Below are 18,899 nucleotides of genomic sequence, written 5' to 3'. Positions count from 1 at the left end.
CCCCCGCGACGCCTTTGCTTTGCTCGTGATAAGACATTTCCGTTCACTGTGATACCCCCCCTATACCTCACACAATGGTAAGATCGCTCCTTTGTGCAGCGAAATTTCTTTTGTCTCTATGACTAAAACCTAACCTTTCCTCTCTTTAGGCTCCCACAGAGTCCAAGAAGCGCCTCGCGCTCGCCATCATTGACTTCCTCGGTGCCAGCTTGAAGGATGGCACCCTTACCGCCGACGATGCCGAATCCATCGAGATCGCCCAGTCCTGTATCGCCGACACCTTCAAGGTTGACCCCTCCAACGAGGCTGCTGTGAAGGATGCCGTGGGTGGACAGTCTCTGGCCAGCATCTACAGTGTCTACGAGAAGCTTCGCAACAAGCCCACCGGCGACTCTGCCAAGGCTGGCGAAAGCCAGAAGCCTGCGGCTGGCGCTCCCACCCCCGAGTCCGATAAGCTGAAGTCCGAGGGTAACGGTGCCATGGCCCGCAAGGACTACAGCACCGCTATTGACCTCTACACCCAAGCCCTGGCTATTGCCCCCTCGAACCCCATCTACCTCTCCAACCGGGCTGCTGCCTATTCCGCGGCCGGACAGCACGAGAAGGCGGCCGAGGATGCCGAGCTTGCCACTGCTGTTGACCCCAAGTACTCCAAGGCCTGGAGCCGTCTGGGACTGGCTCGTTTCGACTTGGCTGACTACCACGGTGCCAAGGAGGCCTATGAGAAGGGTATCGAGGCTGAGGGCAACGGCGGCAGCGAGGCCATGAAGCGGGGTCTGGAGACTACTAAGCGCAAGATCGAGGAGGCCAAGCGTAGCACCGAGCCTCCCGCTGATGCTGTTGACGATGCTGCTGGTGCTTCCCGTGGTGGTGGCGGTATGCCTGATCTGTCTTCCCTTGCTAGCATGCTGGGAGGTGGAGGTGGCGGCGGCGGTATGCCCGACCTCAGCTCTATCATGAGCAACCCCATGTTCGCCAGTATGGCCCAGAACCTGATGAGCAACCCCGATATGCTCAACAACCTCATGAGCAACCCCCAGCTGAGACAGATGGCTGAAAACTATGGCCGTGGCGGTGGTATGCCCGACATGTCCTCTTTGATGAGCGATCCCAACATTGCCGATATGTAAGTAACATGACATACCTGGTCCATTGCGTTGCAGCTGACATGTATTTTCTAGGGCTCGTAACATGATGGGCGGCGGTGCCGGACGTGGAAACCAGTAAGCGGGATATCATGAATGTGTTAGGGTTTCGGAGCTTTATCTGTCCTTTTCATCTGAAAACCATTGTCGCGCTCCCGATTTCGTATACGTGCAATGTATGATCATCTTAATTATGGAAGCGAATAGACACGCCGCTATACTTGTCTGACAAAATCTGTCTTGTTATGTCGGAGGAACATATTTCTTCGTTTCACAGCTGTATTTACAAATTCTCATAATGATCCACTTCACGTCGCCAGATTCAGGCCACATAACACCTGGACTCGCTTATCAAAAACCACCAGAGGGGCCAGAGGCCACTCAACATATAGGAACAAGACAACAAACACTGAGCCAATGCAAAGATTTCATCAGAAGAGTGGAGGGTGAGGTTGCAAATCGAGTAAACACGACTCCCGAAACGCCCGAATTGGAAGCACAAGGCCCACTGCATAGATGCATATATGATATACTCTTTTAGCGGATGCCAGTGAGGCTGGAGCAGAATCCAGCAAAGGGTGTGAGGGAGGATATCACAAAAGTGGGAGAAGGATGGTGAGAAAGGCGCCCAGCGAGATTAATCAAGTTACTATCACAGACGGTTCCATGAAGCGCCAGTTCCGCCTGGTCTCTATTTTAACAAAAATCAATATTGTACAGTCGGATGATATCAAAACAATCGAGAAGAGAATAGAGGCATGTCATAGACCAAAATCAAGCAGGTGTTGTGATCGTTGAGCGTCGAGGGTAGGTGAAGGAGGTGTAAGAAGGATATTTCGAATGGCTTAGATGTAGTCACGAGCGGCCTTCTGCAGCTCGATCAATCTCCAACCCCGGGTCTCCGGGTTGTTGACATCCTCGGGTATCCGCGTCAGACCGATGGCGTAGGTGACCAGCTGGACCTTGTCCTCCATGCCGGCAGCCAACTCGCCGGTCTTCACGTTCTTGTAGACGTGAACCTCCTGGGAGCGGCAAGTCACAACGAACACGGGGATGTCGCCGGGCTCCAGCATGCGGGCGTGGGAAACATCAACGCCACGGACGTCGAGGATGCGGCCATCCGACTTGAGGCCGGCAGTAGTGTACTGCTGGGCAAGAGCAGCATAGACATGGAACTGCGCATCGGAGAGCCAGAGCTTCAGGGTCTCAACGTCTCCCTTGACGTAGGCGTCAAGAACCTCGGGCAGGATGTATTCACGCATTTCTCTGAGGAAGGCTTCCATCTGGAAGTTGGGGTCCATCTCACGGAACTTCTTGATAACACGAGCGGTCTCGTTCTCGGCGAAGAATCCAGCAACACGATCGGAAATGCTGCGCGCGGTGCTGATCAAGGGGTTCTCCGACTCCTCGTAGGTCTCCTTCAGGGTGAAGAGCTTTTGCATCATAGGATTGGAGTCCTTGAAGTCGCGCCACGATTCCTTCCAGGCAGAGTCCTTGTGGAGAGTAACGTGGGTTCCGGCACTAAAGTAGAATGACTGTTAGAGATCTCCTTGACATGGTCCACTGGACATGACTCACTTGGGATCCTCAACCATCGGCTCGACACGGCGACCAGCCTTGAGCTCAGCTTCTTCACGCAACTTGCGCTGCTTCCGACGCTCCTCCTTCTCGATGTAGCCACCGTAGCGAGAGCTGCTACCATCATCGATGGCATTCTTTACACCACCCACGGCACTCTTGTATGCCTCGGTTTCTCTGACGGGTCTCGTGACCTTCTCAATACCAGACCCAGTGACGTTGACACCCTTTCTGATACCCTTCACAACAGGGGTGTTCCAGGTCCATGCGGCACTAGTGCCAATGACCTTGCCGGTGGTCTTGATGGCAGTCGCGGTCTTGGAGGTGGCGGCTCCAGAGGCGGCTTCATAAGCAGCACGAGCCTTCTTGATGTTCTCGTTCTCGGTGAACTGGTGAGCAGACGAAGCAAGAGCCTTTGTCGACTCATTCCACTCCTTCGAAGCCTTGAACTCCGTCTGGAGAGTCTCTCTGAAAACCTGCCAGGGAGTCTTGTCACCATGGGGTGGCGGCGGAGGCGCATCCTTCTTTCCTTCCTTCTTGGGCTCCTCTTCGCTCTTCTCCTGGTTGGACTCTTCCGACTGTTTCTCCTGCTTTTCTTGTTGCTCTTGCTTATCCTTCTGCTGCTGCTGTTGCAAGCGAGGGGCGACGACGTGGAAGGATCTGGTCAGAGGGAGAGCAGCGTACGGGGAAACGAGTTGCGAAACGGGACGGTCCGCGCGCTGGCTGTTCAGAAGGGTGTTTCGTGATGTTGCGTAAGAGCAGGACTGAATCAAAGAGCGCTGGGACACAGCAGCTGTCTTCAAAGTCGGCACCTGAGACCGTAGGGTGGCCGCCCGCGCGGTGACCGACATCCTGGTAGCCGAGATCATGCTATGCGACTGTAAAAACAAGAACCGAATTAAAACCAAGGAAAAGGATGAAATCTGCGTGTTCGCCAACCCCGAAGACAAGGTGGAAGGACTAAGGTTGAGGTTGAGGTTGAAGGGGGAGGTGGATGAGGAAGAGCGAGGAAGCGATGTCGGCAGCTGGTGTCAGAACGAGAAGGGAAAAAAGTTGAGATGCTGGACGCCAAGCCCGTCGAAAATTCGGCCCTTTTCCGCCGCCCTGTCGTTCCGGCCCAGACTTGCGTCGCATCCTCGACTTGGAGCCACCTCCGGCTATCTGCAATCACGACAATTTCCTTTGTCTGTCCGGAGTCGATTCTCATCCTGTCCCGCGTTCTATCACGTTGGCTGGTATAACGGCCACGTTCGGTCCTTTCACCCCCCGGCTTGCCGTGTCTCCCCGACACGCTCTTCGATTAACATCACCGCAAAGATGAACTCGACATTCGTTACTGCCCTGTCGAGGGCTCTGCCTACTGTTGGCCGCTCGTGTCAGATCCGTGCTCCTGCTTTCCGTCTTACGAGACCCTTCTCATCGACTCCCGCAACTCTCGAAAGCGCGAAGGAGAAGACCCGTCAAATCGAAAGAGAGATCCTGAACACCCCTGCGGAGAAACAACCTGCCCAAGAGAATGCGTCATTCTCTGCGATCACCAAGATGATGCAGGGCGAGAAGGTTCGCTCCAACCAGGGTGTGAGCCGCGACTATTCCCGGATGGCCGAGAGCCTGGAAGCAGAGTTGATCAACCAACCGTATGCCGATCGGTCTCCTCCTTACCACCTACATGTCTATTGCCACAAGCACAACACCATCTTGACATTGACACGGCCGAATGGAGACCCAATGTTGGCTAAGAGCTGCGGTCACCTCGGATTCCGCAAGTCTAAGCGTTCGGGTTACGAAGCCGCCCACCAGCTGGCGTCGCACGTCTTTGGCCAGATACAAGAGAGAGGCTTTTTGTTGGAGATCAAGCGCTTGGAAATTATCTTCCGCGATTTCGGACAGGGCCGTGAGGCTTTCACCAAGGTTTTGCTGGGTAACGAAGGGAAGAACATCCGCGGCTTGGTCTGTCGGGTGACGGACTCCACCAGACTCAAGTTTGGTGGTTCGAGAAGCCCCAGAGTTCGCCGTCTTGGTTAAGGCGGTGCATTTTGTTGACGAAGTTCGTTATGCTGTTCTGACGCGGGTAGAAAGTGCGTTGCTAGAACGTCTGGGACAAGAACACGGGCATGCTTTCATGATACCTGATGATGGGACGGGATTGATCAGAGATGCCCCGGGATAGGTTCTTCTCAGCCCAACCATATGGGGACCCCACACTGTATCAACTGAACCGTCTTGCTATGTGGCAATAGTCCGGCAATGGTTCAAAGTTCAGGGTCCAGCTCCTTTTCTCTATTTGTATACTAGCCAGCCTGTTCCCGGCATATATGGGATTTATTTTTTAAGATGCGACTTTCTACGGGTGCAATGTATATCAATTCAATGTTTTACCAGCAAGAATGTCGTTGGATGAAGCCTTGTAGTTGGGCAGTTCGCCTTGGAAGTCTCCATAAAATCGAGGCAGGCTGAGATCTAGGCCGACCCAAAGGGGGATAGCGCGAGGAGCTCCCAGGACTGCCACTCCGAAAGCTGTTGGCTGAGATCCCCCTCTTGTCCTCAACAACTCCCTCGCTCTCACTTGTCATTCAACCTGTGCTCCTAGCTTGTCCATCGTGACGTCGACTTCTGTCTCTTCCGGCTAATTCTTTGCGCTTTCTTTCTGAGCTCTTTTGTTGAGACTGCACAGTATCCGATTACCTGCGGGCGCATGCGCCGGAGCTGCTCCTCTGCGACGATCGAGCAGCGGATCCCCCCCCCTTCCAGACCGGTCTAGACGGCTTCATGAGTGCCTGTGATTCTGTGTTGGGCCGTCGTCCAAGACCGTTTGGATGCACCCTCTAAATCCCTTCCTCCGTGCCTTCTTCCGAAGCACAGTTCCGGGGCAGTGTATACCCACTGAGAATCATGTATGTCCCGCCGAACTCTATCGGCTCCGGTCTGAGCCCAGCTTCTGACATGCCCATTTTAGGTCCTCCTAGTACCTGTCACGGAATCGCTGGTCGGCTCGCGCGACCGCGAGTCATCCCTCTACTACTCCGATCTCGTCGTATCCGAAGAATTCTTGGGAAGCCATACCTTGCGAATACCAGTGTCCACCGGGGCCGGCGGGGGTAAGGATGACTCAAATATACGTGATAGTCGGGGCAAAGCCAAACAAGTGACAACGGTCAACGGGCGCACGGTGATTATCAAGGAGAATTCGGTGTATAGCAACAAAGGTGGGAAGGCATCCGGCTAGTCTCCTGACTGGCACATGCGCTGACTGTTATATCTAGGCTTCAAGTCCCTGAGCCAAGCCCAGCTGTTATCCGATGCGCTGTACTATAACAACAGCAACGACTCTCAACCATGGCTGATCTACTACATCTCACGGCCGTTGATCGGCTCATTCGACCCCGGAAAGATCGTCACTGCTGTAGTGCCTGGGATGTTACCGAAGCGAGATATCATAGGCAACGGCACGAAGTCTAGTGAGCCCGTTTCGTCACCTCCGAAGAAGGAAATAAAGACGTTTGGAGAACTCCTCTCTCATTTTCCGATGATTGCTCGGCAGATGCAGCCTGGCCTGGAGAGGTTGTTCAAGGAATTCGGAAAGGAGCTGGGAAAACCATTGCCACCTCCGCCTTCTCGTTCGCCCCTAATATTTGACGAATACGAACGGAAGCAGAACAACAATGAGATAACCGCCGACGAATCTGCTTCTATCCGCAGTTCAGCGTCTCGTAATCGGGAGGGCCTACCTTTCAACTCCGAGGAGTACTTCGAGGATGACGAGGATCTGATGCGTCGGAGTCTAGAGACAGCTGTTACTGCCGCAATTGACTTGTTTCGACTAGTGGATAAACAACAGTTGTCTTTTCTAGGTGCCACCACCGATCTAACGGGACCATTGGTGGAAAGGCTCATTGAGCGCTACGTCGCGGAACAGGTGCACGAATCTCTTCTCTTCCCTCGTCTTTGCAGTTTCCGTCAACCAGAAGATGCAGAGCTAGACTCTAGGATTCGTTACATGGAAAACATCGACATATCGCAAGTGGGCATAGTTGTCGATGGTGGGCGAGAGGGTAAGCGAGAGTTGCTACAGCGCATCGGGAGAGCAGTGGAGGAGTTTCGCAAAATGCTAGACGCCAAGTGCCCCCACGACATGTTGAACACTCTACTTCAGACCATCAAACTTCTATCGTATCCTGGGAACTACGATAGAGCGGGATCTCTTGCATCGGAAAAACAATACGCGCCGGTGACGATCAACGCTGATATTCTGGTTTCATTGTTGCTGGTTGTGGTCATCAGGTCTCAAGTAAAGAACCTGCAAGCGAGGCTGATGTACATGCAACATTTTATATACATCGACGATGTTGACAGTGGTGAAATGGGCTATGCTCTGAGCACTCTCGAGGCTGTTCTTACCTACCTGGTGACTGATTCTGCGGGTCTCCGGCGAGCCAGTATCCGGAACAGGCGCTTATGGAATGCAACCAAAGGCGGGCGTGTCGTGGACATGAAGGCCATATTAGAGCCAAATGGCGACCAGGAGTCGCTAGATGAAGTTCCATGTGAGCCCGAAGAAAGATCCGTTGCGTTCCGCACGCATGATGAGGATAATCTTTGTCATAGTCCACATGAGCCCTTACTTTTGCAGGACGCACCATTCGAAATGAACGTTTCTAGTGGGACGGCGCATGATGAGGAACCCTCCGATCCACCTCCTCTTTCTCATGTATTTCCCTTCCAGACGTGGGCAAACACGTCCCCTCCGAAAGAGGTCCGACGCCCTGTAAAAAAGGTTTCCATGGATGTCCGCAGCCTGTCCGAATCATCCGGGATATCTCTAGCTTCCAGAACCACGGGAATGGGCTCTATATCAAGCGCGATTGAGGGAGACAGTTCAATCGAGACATTAACGAAAACGCAAGATCCTGCAGGCGATTCGATTCCGATGATGGCCGTAGAAAGCCGCCAGCCAGACGCCTTGAAATACCTGCTGAGCCTTCAAGATTACTATCCGCTGGCGGATATTCTCGAGGACACAAACACTAATGGGACAACATTACTCAGTGCTGCTGTTCAGCTTGCTCATGTCGAAATGGTGGACATTCTATTGAACTTCCTATTCAGTTCAACGGATAAGCACACCATTGCATCGTACCTACAGAAGTCAGACATGCATGGGCGTACGGTTGCACACTACCTCTTCAGCACGCCATCGGTAATGCATAGGCTGGAAGGACTGCTGCCGTGGTGTCAACGCGACAAGCATGGACAGACGCCACTTTTCGCTCTATGCAGGTCTTACGATCACCCGGACTACAACACGATGGTGAAAGAAGCACTCACGGCCGCTCAAGTTGCCCAAGGTGATGGAAAGCCCTTGCGCCTCGATAATCATGTCGACTCTAGAGGCAATACACTATTGCATATCGTTAGCGATCCGGAAATTACCATCCGGCTCTTGCAAGAATGTGATTGTGATCCGAACGCAACAAATGATAAAAGGTTCACCCCTCTCATGATGGCCAGCAAGTACGGCCGCATCGACCAGGTCCGGATTCTTTTCATGGACCCTAGAGTTGATGTGCACCTGAAAGAAAGCCGTGGTTTGACTGCCGTTGAGCTTGCTAAGGATGATGAAGTGCGCAATCGTATTGACGATCTCATCCTTCTCTCCAGCCCCCCATCAGCCTACGACGAGCAGTCCGGCCGTGTCACGACCGTGGTGCGCTCGTACTTTGTTGAGGATGCGACAGTGCGCTTCGTGCTGAAGTCCGGTGCCCCGAACCCAACGGTGAACTCTGCAGAGTCCCGTCCTGCGTCAGGAACAACATTCACAGTCACCACATGCCGTCGCACGTTCTCTGACTTCGAGAACCTTGCCAGATGCCTATCCATCGAGCATCCGGCTTCCTACATGCCGTCTCTGTCCGACTTCCGTAGCCCTTTCCAGATTCATTCAAAACCGTCCCGTTCTGTGCTCCATGACATGCAAGAAAAGCTCGACAGGTTCCTCAAGGTCTTACTTACGCATCCAACTTTCGCCACTCACGAGATGTTGTGGGAGTTCTTTCTGGTTCCAGAACTGCAACCTGAGATGATGGCAGACCGCTCATACCGCAAAGCCCAGGTTCTTACGGAGTCCATCAACGACGACTACGAACCCGTCACACCCGAAGGCATGCGCGAGACAGAGCAATTCGTCTCCCACGCCCAGGACATGGTTCGCGCCGTCCACGTCAACACTCGCAGTCTGCTCCGTCGCGGCCACGCTCTCCAAAACTCTGCTTCCGATATTGCAGACGCCGTGGCCCTCTGTGCCTCCATCATCTCAACTCTTAAGGAACCGACCAACGCTCTACCAGCCTCCTACGTGGACGCGTTCACCCGCTACGCAGCCCATCTCTCCACTTCATCATCTGATTCCTCTCCTCTCCTTCAATTCCTCACAGCCCTGACCTCAATCGACGACACCACAACCGCAATCCTATCGTCCCTCTCTCGCCCCATTTCCCTCATAAACAACCTATCCTCCACAAACAGAAACCTCTCACGCAACCGCTCATCCCTCGTATCTTCTTCCCTTCCCCGAAAATTCAACATCAATTTCCCGGGGCTCGAAGAATCCCGCCAAAAGTCCGTCCGCGACCTCGAAACCAAGATCCAGGATTCCGAACTCCAAATCGCTCGTCTCTCCCGCGAGATCACCTGGAACAAGGACGTGGTCGTCGGTGAACTAGCAGGCTGGACCACATGGCGCGAGAAAGTCGGGCGAGATGCAATCCGCTCCTTCGTCAGGGCAACCTTGGTCCGAGAACGCGAACGAGGGAAGCGACTAGAGCGGTGTTTGCGTGGAGTGCGCGAGATGAGATAGTCTGCTTTCATTTATTCACCCTGTTTTATCATCCTCTCATTCTCTATTACTACAAACCATGCATGTACGGCGGTGCGGTGTATTTGCTTTTTATCCTCCTTCTGAGTGCGTTTTGCTTTACTCTCTTTACCAATCATCTCCGACTCTTTCACCTGGTTTCTTTCCTCTGGTTCCTTTATAAATGGCAAGCTCTGTAGACCTATTATTGACTGATTGACTGACCGGTGTTATGTTGCCATTTATAGTCTTGGTCTGCTTTTATGTTGTGTTGGCCTGGTCGCTTGTCACTCGGCTTGTGATGGGTCTAGAGGACAGCTTGATTGCGTTGTTAAACTATAGTCATATATTACTAATATAAACCCGACGATGTGATGATATGGATGATTAATACAGTAGGAGAGTGGTAGCTTGCTTATGGTTATCGGGCCATTTTTAATTTCTCTTGAACTGGGCATTGAACTGGGGTGGTATATGTAGGTCTCTTTGCTTTAGAAGTATGGATGGCTAAGCTGAGAGGGTTGGAGCGTTGCTTGCTGTGTTGCACGGATATCATGCCTCAGTCTTTTGCTGAGCCATGGCTTTCCCCAATACTCGGATTGCACTGATGTTGAACTGAAGAGATGGGAAATGGGCCTGTTCAATAACTTTTGTCTATTGAGAAGGTGCATGGCCTCCCTTTGACTTCGGTCCTGATGTGGGCGTCCGTTAGCAAAGAAGCCTTGTACATGTTTTTGTAGCAGACGAGAAGCAATATACTATCTTGAGGCGCGTTCTACAGCAACGAAAGCAACGAAACGAACGAACAAAGATCAAGCAAAAGAGTGAGTTGAATTGAGCTATCTAGAAGAGCAAAATAAAGTAACACGTAGAGGTACTTTATGTAGGAGATCTGAGCGCAGTATATAACTAGCCTATATGGATACCTCAACACGGCCCCCTAGGCGAAGGAACATGCGGAGAGATATTAAATAAAGTTATAAATATTTTCTAGATAGATAATCTTTCGCATATTAAGCATTATTTCCTGGATGCTGCATGGGCGTAGTTAACAGAGTCATCTCTAGAAGAATCCGAAAATCACAGAACTTCTTCTAATCTAGTACTTTAGTAAGACCGTCTGCAGGATTACAAGTACCTGTAATATATTAGACTAATATAATATCTGTTTTGATAAGATCTGCTATAAATAAGTAGCAGTTATCTAGCCATCTAATAAACCGCGTGTAGATACTATAGTTAAGAATTTATAGTAAATTAATAATATCACTGAACAGAGATATCTTATTATTATCTAATATCTTAAGATTAAACGCCTGCATTAATTTTTTGATATACAGGGCATCTTTGGCGGCGGTATCATATACATAGTATTCTGTAATAATAGAAAAGGATGTAATAATATTTTATTTATTAAATAATTAGATAATAGAATTATCTATATAAAATATAATCTATTTTTTATTGACTTGCTATTCTCATAATTAGCGTAAGTAGTATTTACATAGATCTTAATTCTTTTAATATAATCAGCTGCCAGGGTGATTCTATAGAGGGTAGTATTATATAAATATCTATATATATTTTTTAATACTTTTATATTTACTGTAATAGAAGTGTGCATGTATCTCTGTAAGCAGAATATAGCAAGGCGTAAATCAGATCTTATTTTAATAATTAATCAGTTTAATCTATCAATAAAACTTTAATATTTATTAATATTAATTTTTTCAGTTAATATCTCAGTACAATCTGTCTTTGTATAAATAGGTATCATGGAGACGGTGACACCTGAATAGAATTATATTCTAGTAGCAGTAAGATACTTCTTTATATAAATAAACTATTTAAGTAAGATACTACCTGCTTTATAATTATAAAGAATATTATAATTAAACAGAACCTTCAATTTATTTAATTTTTTAAATCTGAATATTTTATTTAAATAATATTTTATCAAAATCAGATCTGTCTATTTAAAATTAGTAATAACAGAGTTATCTATATAAATAATAAGCTATATATTATTATTTTTATATATATACAGATTCTCCGGCAGGGGTTTAAAGCTGACTTTTTATAATTTTTTATTAAAAATATAATACTAAAAATATACCGCCTGCTATAATCTGTAAAATATTATTTTAAATAAATATATATATTTAAAAGAATTCTTATAAAATCTAATTAATTATTTTATATAGATCTGCTTACCTTCTATTTACACATGTAGATAGACAGAGATAATATTATATTACTTTTAATAGAGATTTTTCAGTATTATACTAGTTATAAATATTTTAAGAGTAATCTCGCTTGCTACTAAAGTAAAGAAATTAGTATAATTAATATCAGATATCTGATAATTACCATAAATTATCTAATAAGTGTGAAATTATATAATAATACTTTCTATATTAATTTTCAGATCGAATATCTATTTATCTAGAATTACACGGACGCCGGCGGGTTGGTTAATTATCTTATAAATATTTATTAATTTAATTTTATTAATTTATATAGCTATAGCTTCCTTCTAATATAGAGTAAGCAGAAATAAGATAATTTTTATATAAATACTTAATATATTAATCTCGTGTTACTTAAGAGTAGATAGAGAAGGCAGATCAAATTTTTATTTTAATATAATTATTTATTTATTTTTTAATTATAAAGAACTTTTCTTTTTTATAATATATTATAATTATTTTAACAGTATGATTGTAGCAGCAGAAGATTCGGATTTATTAAATTAAAAATTATATTTTATATATTTAATAAATAATATTTTATAATTATAAGAATTCTTGATTGAGCAGATTAGATTAGTAGATATAGATAGAATAAAAAAGATAAATTTAGTAGATTTAATTAATATAAATATAATTTCTATTTTTTTATATATAAAATTAGTATTATTATCCTGCACAGGGAGGGCCTGTATATTATCAGTTATATATTTTATATTTTATAGAATTATTTTATTAAATATAATTAAGATATCTTCTGTAGGTATAATCAGACTTTTAAAAATAAATACAGTTACTTTATCAGAATCTTTATAATTATTTTTATATATATATTTTTTATAAAATATTATATTCCTTGATCTTTTGACTTTGTTTAAAGCAGAATATTAAATAAAATATATATAGCTATAATCTTTATTAAATCTGATAAAGTAACTGGTGTTGGTATAGAAACTTATCTTTCTAGAGATAATATAATCTTTTATAGGTATATATTAATAGCAGCAGTATTTAAATATATATAAGAATTTAAGCAAGATATTAGAATTTAAAAAATTATAAAATAATTTATATAAATAAATAAATAATTTTTTAATCTTGCTTCCTGCAGAGATTAGACAGTTGAGAATTTACACAGTAAGTCTTATAATAAATAATTAAAAAATTATAGATAAATTTAAATTAAGTATTATAATTTTATTTATTTAATTAAGTAAATTATTATAGTATTTAGTAAGTCTGTTAATTTCAGATATTCTAAATATTAATATTATAATATAAATTTCTCAGTTTTTATAATATATTTATTTCTTAAATCTGTTAAACTTGTAATTTTTATTAAAATATTATAAAGTAATATATCTGCTAATTATATTCTTATATTTATTATTTATCTAAATTAGCTCTGTGGAGGCATCATCTTTTTATTTTAATATAATTATTCTAATTAATCAGATAATATTATTTATTATTATTAAGAAATATTTAAATTTTTTATAGCTAATTAAGATTACCTGCTGCACGTCTGTATACTAGAATTATATAAGATTAAAGATCTTTAAAATAAAATTTTTTAATACTAAGTATTTTACTTTTTTTAATAAATATGTATTACAGTAGAGATCCTCGCGGTATTTAAATTTAATTTATTAATTCTTTATATTATTTGCGTGAAGTTTTTATATAGATGTCTTATTATAATTTTTTTTACGTTTTAAAATATTAAAAATATTAGAGATGATTTTGCAGAATTCTATATATTTATATCACCGGTATAGCAGCAGAGGATCAACTGCAGCAAGAATTAATTTTATATTTTAAATCTATATAAAAAGTATATTTTTATTTATTTATAAATATTCTATTATTTTATTATTTTTCTTTTTATATAGGATCAGATTCTTAATATTTATATATATTCCAAAGTTCTTCTGTAAGAGATCCACAGAGAGGAGACTGTAGATAAAATTTAATTAATAAAATATTTTAATCTAGATCTCAAGAGATTTATTATTTATAAATAAAAATAAAATCTAGTAGCCGGCTGATTTAATAATACCAACTTTTCTGTCAGAAATATTATATTTGTAGAAACTAAAAGCATCTAAATCATGGTAGTAGTTTAGTAAAATATAATTAGATATGAGATATTAGAAGCTATCTATATTATAAATCTAATATAATAAGCAGTCAGCAGTACTTCTAACTACTATTCCAGAGAAATTTAAAATATTTAAATTTTTATTATTTGATTCTATCTTGTATAGAGCAACATATTAAATAAATATTTTTATAATTTATTTTACTAGTACTACTATTTCTTTAAAATTATTAATATTTAAATTTAAATTTAACTTCTCTTTTCTGTGCTGGCTATACTTTTCTCTAAAAAACCAGATATCTAGAATACACAGTTTTTATTATTTTAAATATAAGATTATATTAATATACCAACACTTTATTCAGCTATAATCAGTATATTTATAATAACTGGTGACACCTAGGGAGATGGACTGATAATTATCAAAAGATTCTTATTATTCTTATTATCTTACTTATCTTAACTATCTAAGTTGCTTGGAGATTAGCCTTCCTTGCTGTCAGGCAGTGACTTACAGCAGAACAGGTATTCTATCTGACAGTTATTATATAAAATAATAAATAAATTTTATTTAAGTATTAAAATAATACAATAACTTCTTCCTTATCAGACAAAAAAAATAAACGAAGAATAAGATTAGAAAAAGAAAAAAACTGCTTATATTAGTTAATATAATCTAGTTAGTTACTAACCGGTTAAGTAGAGAACAAGATTAAAAAGAAAAAGAATTACTTATATTATTTAATATAATCCAGTTATTTATCTAATCCGATTAAGCATGTGTTTATATTACTGATTAAATTCAGAAGTTGCGCCATAGCATTATTATCCGTAGTAGTAGTAATTTAAACGCGGGTAGTATTAATAAAAATCTTCAAATATTTTACTTTAATCTGATAAAATAAATCAGTATTAATTAATAAAAGTTTTATATAGGGTTTCTTTTCTGCCGTAGTAATAAAAGACAGTTATAAACTAGTAATAACAGAATTATTGGGCGGCTCAGTAGTAGCAGTAACAACTGTATTTAAATTAAAATATTAAATAATATATTCTAAATAATATTAGAGATAGAAAGTATATAATTACTATTTAATAATAGTAATATTATTATTCTTAATATCACGGGACGCTATCAATGTATTATCAGAGTTAAATGTGATATTAATCCCTGATTTAGTTAAAGTCAGGATATTATATATATTATCAGAGTTACTAAAATACTTAATAAGAGATTCAGAATCAGTAAGTATATTAATCAGCTTAGTAAATAATTTTTTAAATATTTCTTTAATTACTAGTTTTATAGTTACATCGTCCTCCCCTGGGTAATTAATAAAATCCAAGAAATTATTAAATATATTTTATATATTATTATTATCTAATACAGCAGCGAAGTCTTGGATTGAGATAATAGTATTATCTAGTATAATAATAAAATTTTAGATTAGTATTAATTAATTTAAATCAGGCTAAACGTGGAATGAAGTAATTATATATAATAGATTATTAATTATTATAAAACTGGCAAAAAAGTATTGTAGATATTAAATAAATAAAAGATTTAAATTAAAATATACAGATAAAAGACTATTATTATCAGTTAATAAATAAATAATCAGGTAAGCAGTAATGAAAAAAAAACTGAATAATTTATTAATTATATTAATATTATTAATAGTATTATTCTTATCAGTAGTATTATTCTTATTATAATCAAAGATAAAAAAACTATTTATAAATAGAAGCTTTAATTCTATATTAATTTTTATAATCATTAATTTTATTTTATAAATTTTAAAAAATAGAACGGTTGCCATCGGGCCTTCATGCTATATATAATTAAAGAAACAGAGCAGATAATTATTATATATAATCTTTATATATTAATAAAATTAAAATTAGATTTTTTTTTAAATATTATATAAACTATTTATCAGTATCTCCTTGTTAATTATCTCCAAATAATATAGAAGATTAAATTTCTATTAAATTTATTTATATTAAAAATATTATATAAGCTCTTCTGCTTAATTCTTAATATTAAATAAATAAATAAAAAAAGTAATAAAACTAGTTTTAATAAGATATAATTTAATATTATAGCTTATATATTTTATTATTAATTGAATTATAGATTCTATAATAATTTATTTATCTATAATTATAAATTTCCAAAAGCTGTTATCTATCTTGGATTTAAAATAAATAGATTTAAATACTTAGATTATTATTATATTAATAACAGGTAACAGCTTGGAAAATAAATCAGTTATTTATTTTATTTAAATAAATTTACTCTTTATTTTAATATTTTTAAATATTTTGGACGGTATTAACTTAGTATTCTAGAAATTATTTATTATATAAGTTTACCAGGCAGCCCTTAACTGGACAGAAATATAAATAAAATATAATATCTTATTTTTCTTAATATTATAATTAGTAATATCTGGTTTAGTAAGTATAGATTTAGATATATATTTATAATATTATTTAAATTCTGGAGGCGAAGAAGTATCAGTATATTAATAATTATAATATCTAGATTTTATTAAAATATTATTATTTTTAATTTTTGATATATTATAAACTCTGCAGAACAATATAATATTAATACTATATTCATTTTAAAATTTATTAATAGTGATCCAGAGTTCTTGAGAAATATTATAATAATATTTATATAAAATATAATAAAAGCTACTGATATACTGTTCAAGTACTTAAATATAAAAAATAAAATTAAAAATATTAATTAAGATAATATTTAATACAGTCTTCTTAGTTTATTATTCAGGAATATCAGTATCAAGATTTATAAAAATAATATTAAAAAAAATATATAAAATTTTTAAATTAATAAGATATTTACTCACGAGATATTTAAATTTCTTATTAATAAAATAATTAAATAAGAAGTTAAGTTGACTAAAATTATTATTTATTAAAATTAATAAAAAGAAAATAAGATAGAAGAAACAGGTAAAATAAAATAAAAAAATAAAATAAAATAAATAAAAAAAATAAAATAGAAAAGTAAGATAAGATAAGATATATATATTAATAAAATAATTAATAAATAATTTATTATCTATATTCTTATAGGCAACGCGTCGGCTGAAAGAGATATTTTTAATTAAAATCATAGATTAGATTTATTATATCTTAAAGCTGGTTTAAAGAATATTATTAATTATATTTATTACTATAATTTTTCTATTTAATAAAATAGAGATATTTTTCTTTACCTGTTTTTATTATAGTAGTTTTTTTATCAAGTAATACTTTAATTTTATATAATTTAAATTTATTAATATTCTTTTTAATAAAGACTAGTCCTGGTTCATTTACTTTTCTATTAAAAGAATCAGTCCCAGGATAAGATTTAAGATAAATAATAGAAATAATAAAATAAAGCTTCTAATTTAAAAAAAAATTAAATTTATAAACTAGATATTTTATATATTTAATTATTTTAAAAGAATTAATATATTAATTTTCTAGCTTATAAAAAAGTATAGCTCCTGTAGTATAATTTTTATAAAATTTAAATATAATAAGATTATTTTTAATAAAAAAAATAAACTTATACTTTATATTATAAGTTCTTTTTATAAATATTATAATAATTTATAAAATATTATAAGTGATAGCGCGGGATAGTAGTCCTTAACCAGCAGTGTCTAGTAATACCAGATTAGTAGTAATAAAAAGTTATATATTATATATTAGTTTATAAAGTAAAATATCAGTGGATGTATTTTAACTATTATTAAGTATTAACTAGATATATAATAATAATAGATATTAATCAGAGAGATCCCATAGACCAGTAATTTAATATTATAAATAAATTTTTATAAGTTAGTTAATTATCTTATTTTAGCTGTCAGTTTAATTATAATAGACTGTAGAATATCTAAATTTTATTTTTAAATTTAATTAAATAGTATACTAAAGGTTCTTTAATTATTTAGAATTATAATTATTAATAATAACTTGAAATATATTCTAATTATTTATTACCAGATAATTAAAAAGAATTTAAATTTACTGAATTATTATCTAATTCTTCTTACCAGAAATAAATGTTATTTATTTAATAAATTTATCAGTAATAGAACAGACAGTATTATACTTTCTATCAGATAAAGCAAGAATAATGTTAATTATAATAATATAAAATAATATTAGTAGAAATATAATTAATTAGAAAAAATTATAACTAAGATAATAGTAAATATACTTCTTAATATATTCTGGATAGTAGTAAATGTAAGTCTTAATTTAATATTTAATATAATTAAAAATAAGATCTTATAATTAATCCAGAATATATTCTAGATCTAGATATTCTTATTAATTATATATAAGCTCAAGAATTTCTTAAAGCAGTGTATATAAAATATAAAGACTTTTATTAAAATTATATAATAAATTATTAATCTCGCGGAATAATAAGAAGACTGGATTAGTAGAAATATTATTTTTATATAAAATATCTAAAATAATTAATTATTATTTATTAATTTTATATTCTTATTTAACTCTCTCGGTAAAATCCGGGTGCAGTTGGACTGTGCAGATTATATAATTATTATAATAAACAGTTATAAATCTATTTTTCAGATTTAAATCAGTCTTAAAGAAAGCTTCCAGTAAATAGAATTCTGGTTTATCTTTATAATATAAAGAAAGATAGAAAAACGCATCCAGAATAAAATATATTTTATTAAATTTATAGTAGATTTATAACTAGAAGAATTATAAATATTATAATATATATATTAAGCAGAGATTCAACTTCTCCGGAAAAATTATAATTATTAATTAAATTTATTTAATTATATTAATTATTTCAGTATAATCAGTATAGACTACTACTTAATAAACAGCTTTGATATAATATTATACTTTACAGATAATTTATATAAGTCTGGAGATCTTTAGTTCAGTTAACTAGTAGTTCTATT

General features: G+C 37.7%; 4 protein-coding genes across 4 annotated transcripts; 3 read left to right on the top strand and 1 right to left on the bottom strand.

Annotated features, from left to right (window-relative positions):
• Nucleotides 1-74: 74 nt before the first annotated feature.
• Nucleotides 75-1,227, top strand: BDQ94DRAFT_162049 (putative Hsc70 cochaperone (SGT); the record flags this gene model as incomplete). Its single annotated transcript, XM_026769482.1, has 3 exons — nt 75-77; nt 150-1,126; nt 1,182-1,227. The coding sequence occupies 3 exons, from the start codon at nt 75-77 to the stop codon at nt 1,225-1,227; spliced, it is 1,026 nt and encodes a 341-aa protein (XP_026622339.1).
• A 611-nt stretch (nt 1,228-1,838) lies between these two features.
• Nucleotides 1,839-3,740, bottom strand: tim44 (protein translocase subunit TIM44). Its single transcript, XM_026776669.1, has 2 exons — nt 2,724-3,740; nt 1,839-2,666 (listed from the first exon to the last, which is right to left on the bottom strand). The coding sequence occupies exons 1-2, from the start codon at nt 3,590-3,592 to the stop codon at nt 1,991-1,993; spliced, it is 1,545 nt and encodes a 514-aa protein (XP_026622338.1). The 5' UTR covers nt 3,593-3,740; the 3' UTR covers nt 1,839-1,990.
• Nucleotides 3,741-3,821: 81 nt separating this feature from the next.
• On the top strand, nt 3,822-5,106 carry BDQ94DRAFT_150510 (mitochondrial 37S ribosomal protein uS11m). Its single transcript, XM_026767599.1, has one exon. The coding sequence runs from the start codon at nt 4,041-4,043 to the stop codon at nt 4,746-4,748; it is 708 nt and encodes a 235-aa protein (XP_026622337.1). The 5' UTR covers nt 3,822-4,040; the 3' UTR covers nt 4,749-5,106.
• Nucleotides 5,107-5,539: 433 nt separating this feature from the next.
• On the top strand, nt 5,540-9,952 carry BDQ94DRAFT_182341 (putative VPS9 domain protein; the record flags this gene model as incomplete). Its single annotated transcript, XM_026774117.1, has 3 exons — nt 5,540-5,617; nt 5,680-5,929; nt 5,987-9,952. The coding sequence occupies 3 exons, from the start codon at nt 5,540-5,542 to the stop codon at nt 9,574-9,576; spliced, it is 3,918 nt and encodes a 1,305-aa protein (XP_026622336.1). The 3' UTR covers nt 9,577-9,952.
• Nucleotides 9,953-18,899: the final 8,947 nt, after the last annotated feature.

The sequence above is a fragment of the Aspergillus welwitschiae genome, assembly GCF_003344945.1.
Source record: "Aspergillus welwitschiae strain CBS 139.54b unplaced genomic scaffold BDQ94scaffold_37, whole genome shotgun sequence".
Lineage (NCBI taxonomy): Eukaryota > Fungi > Ascomycota > Eurotiomycetes > Eurotiales > Aspergillaceae > Aspergillus > Aspergillus welwitschiae.
The sequence above is the reverse complement of the archived record's forward strand: the minus strand, read 5'-3'. Positions and strand labels throughout refer to the sequence as shown.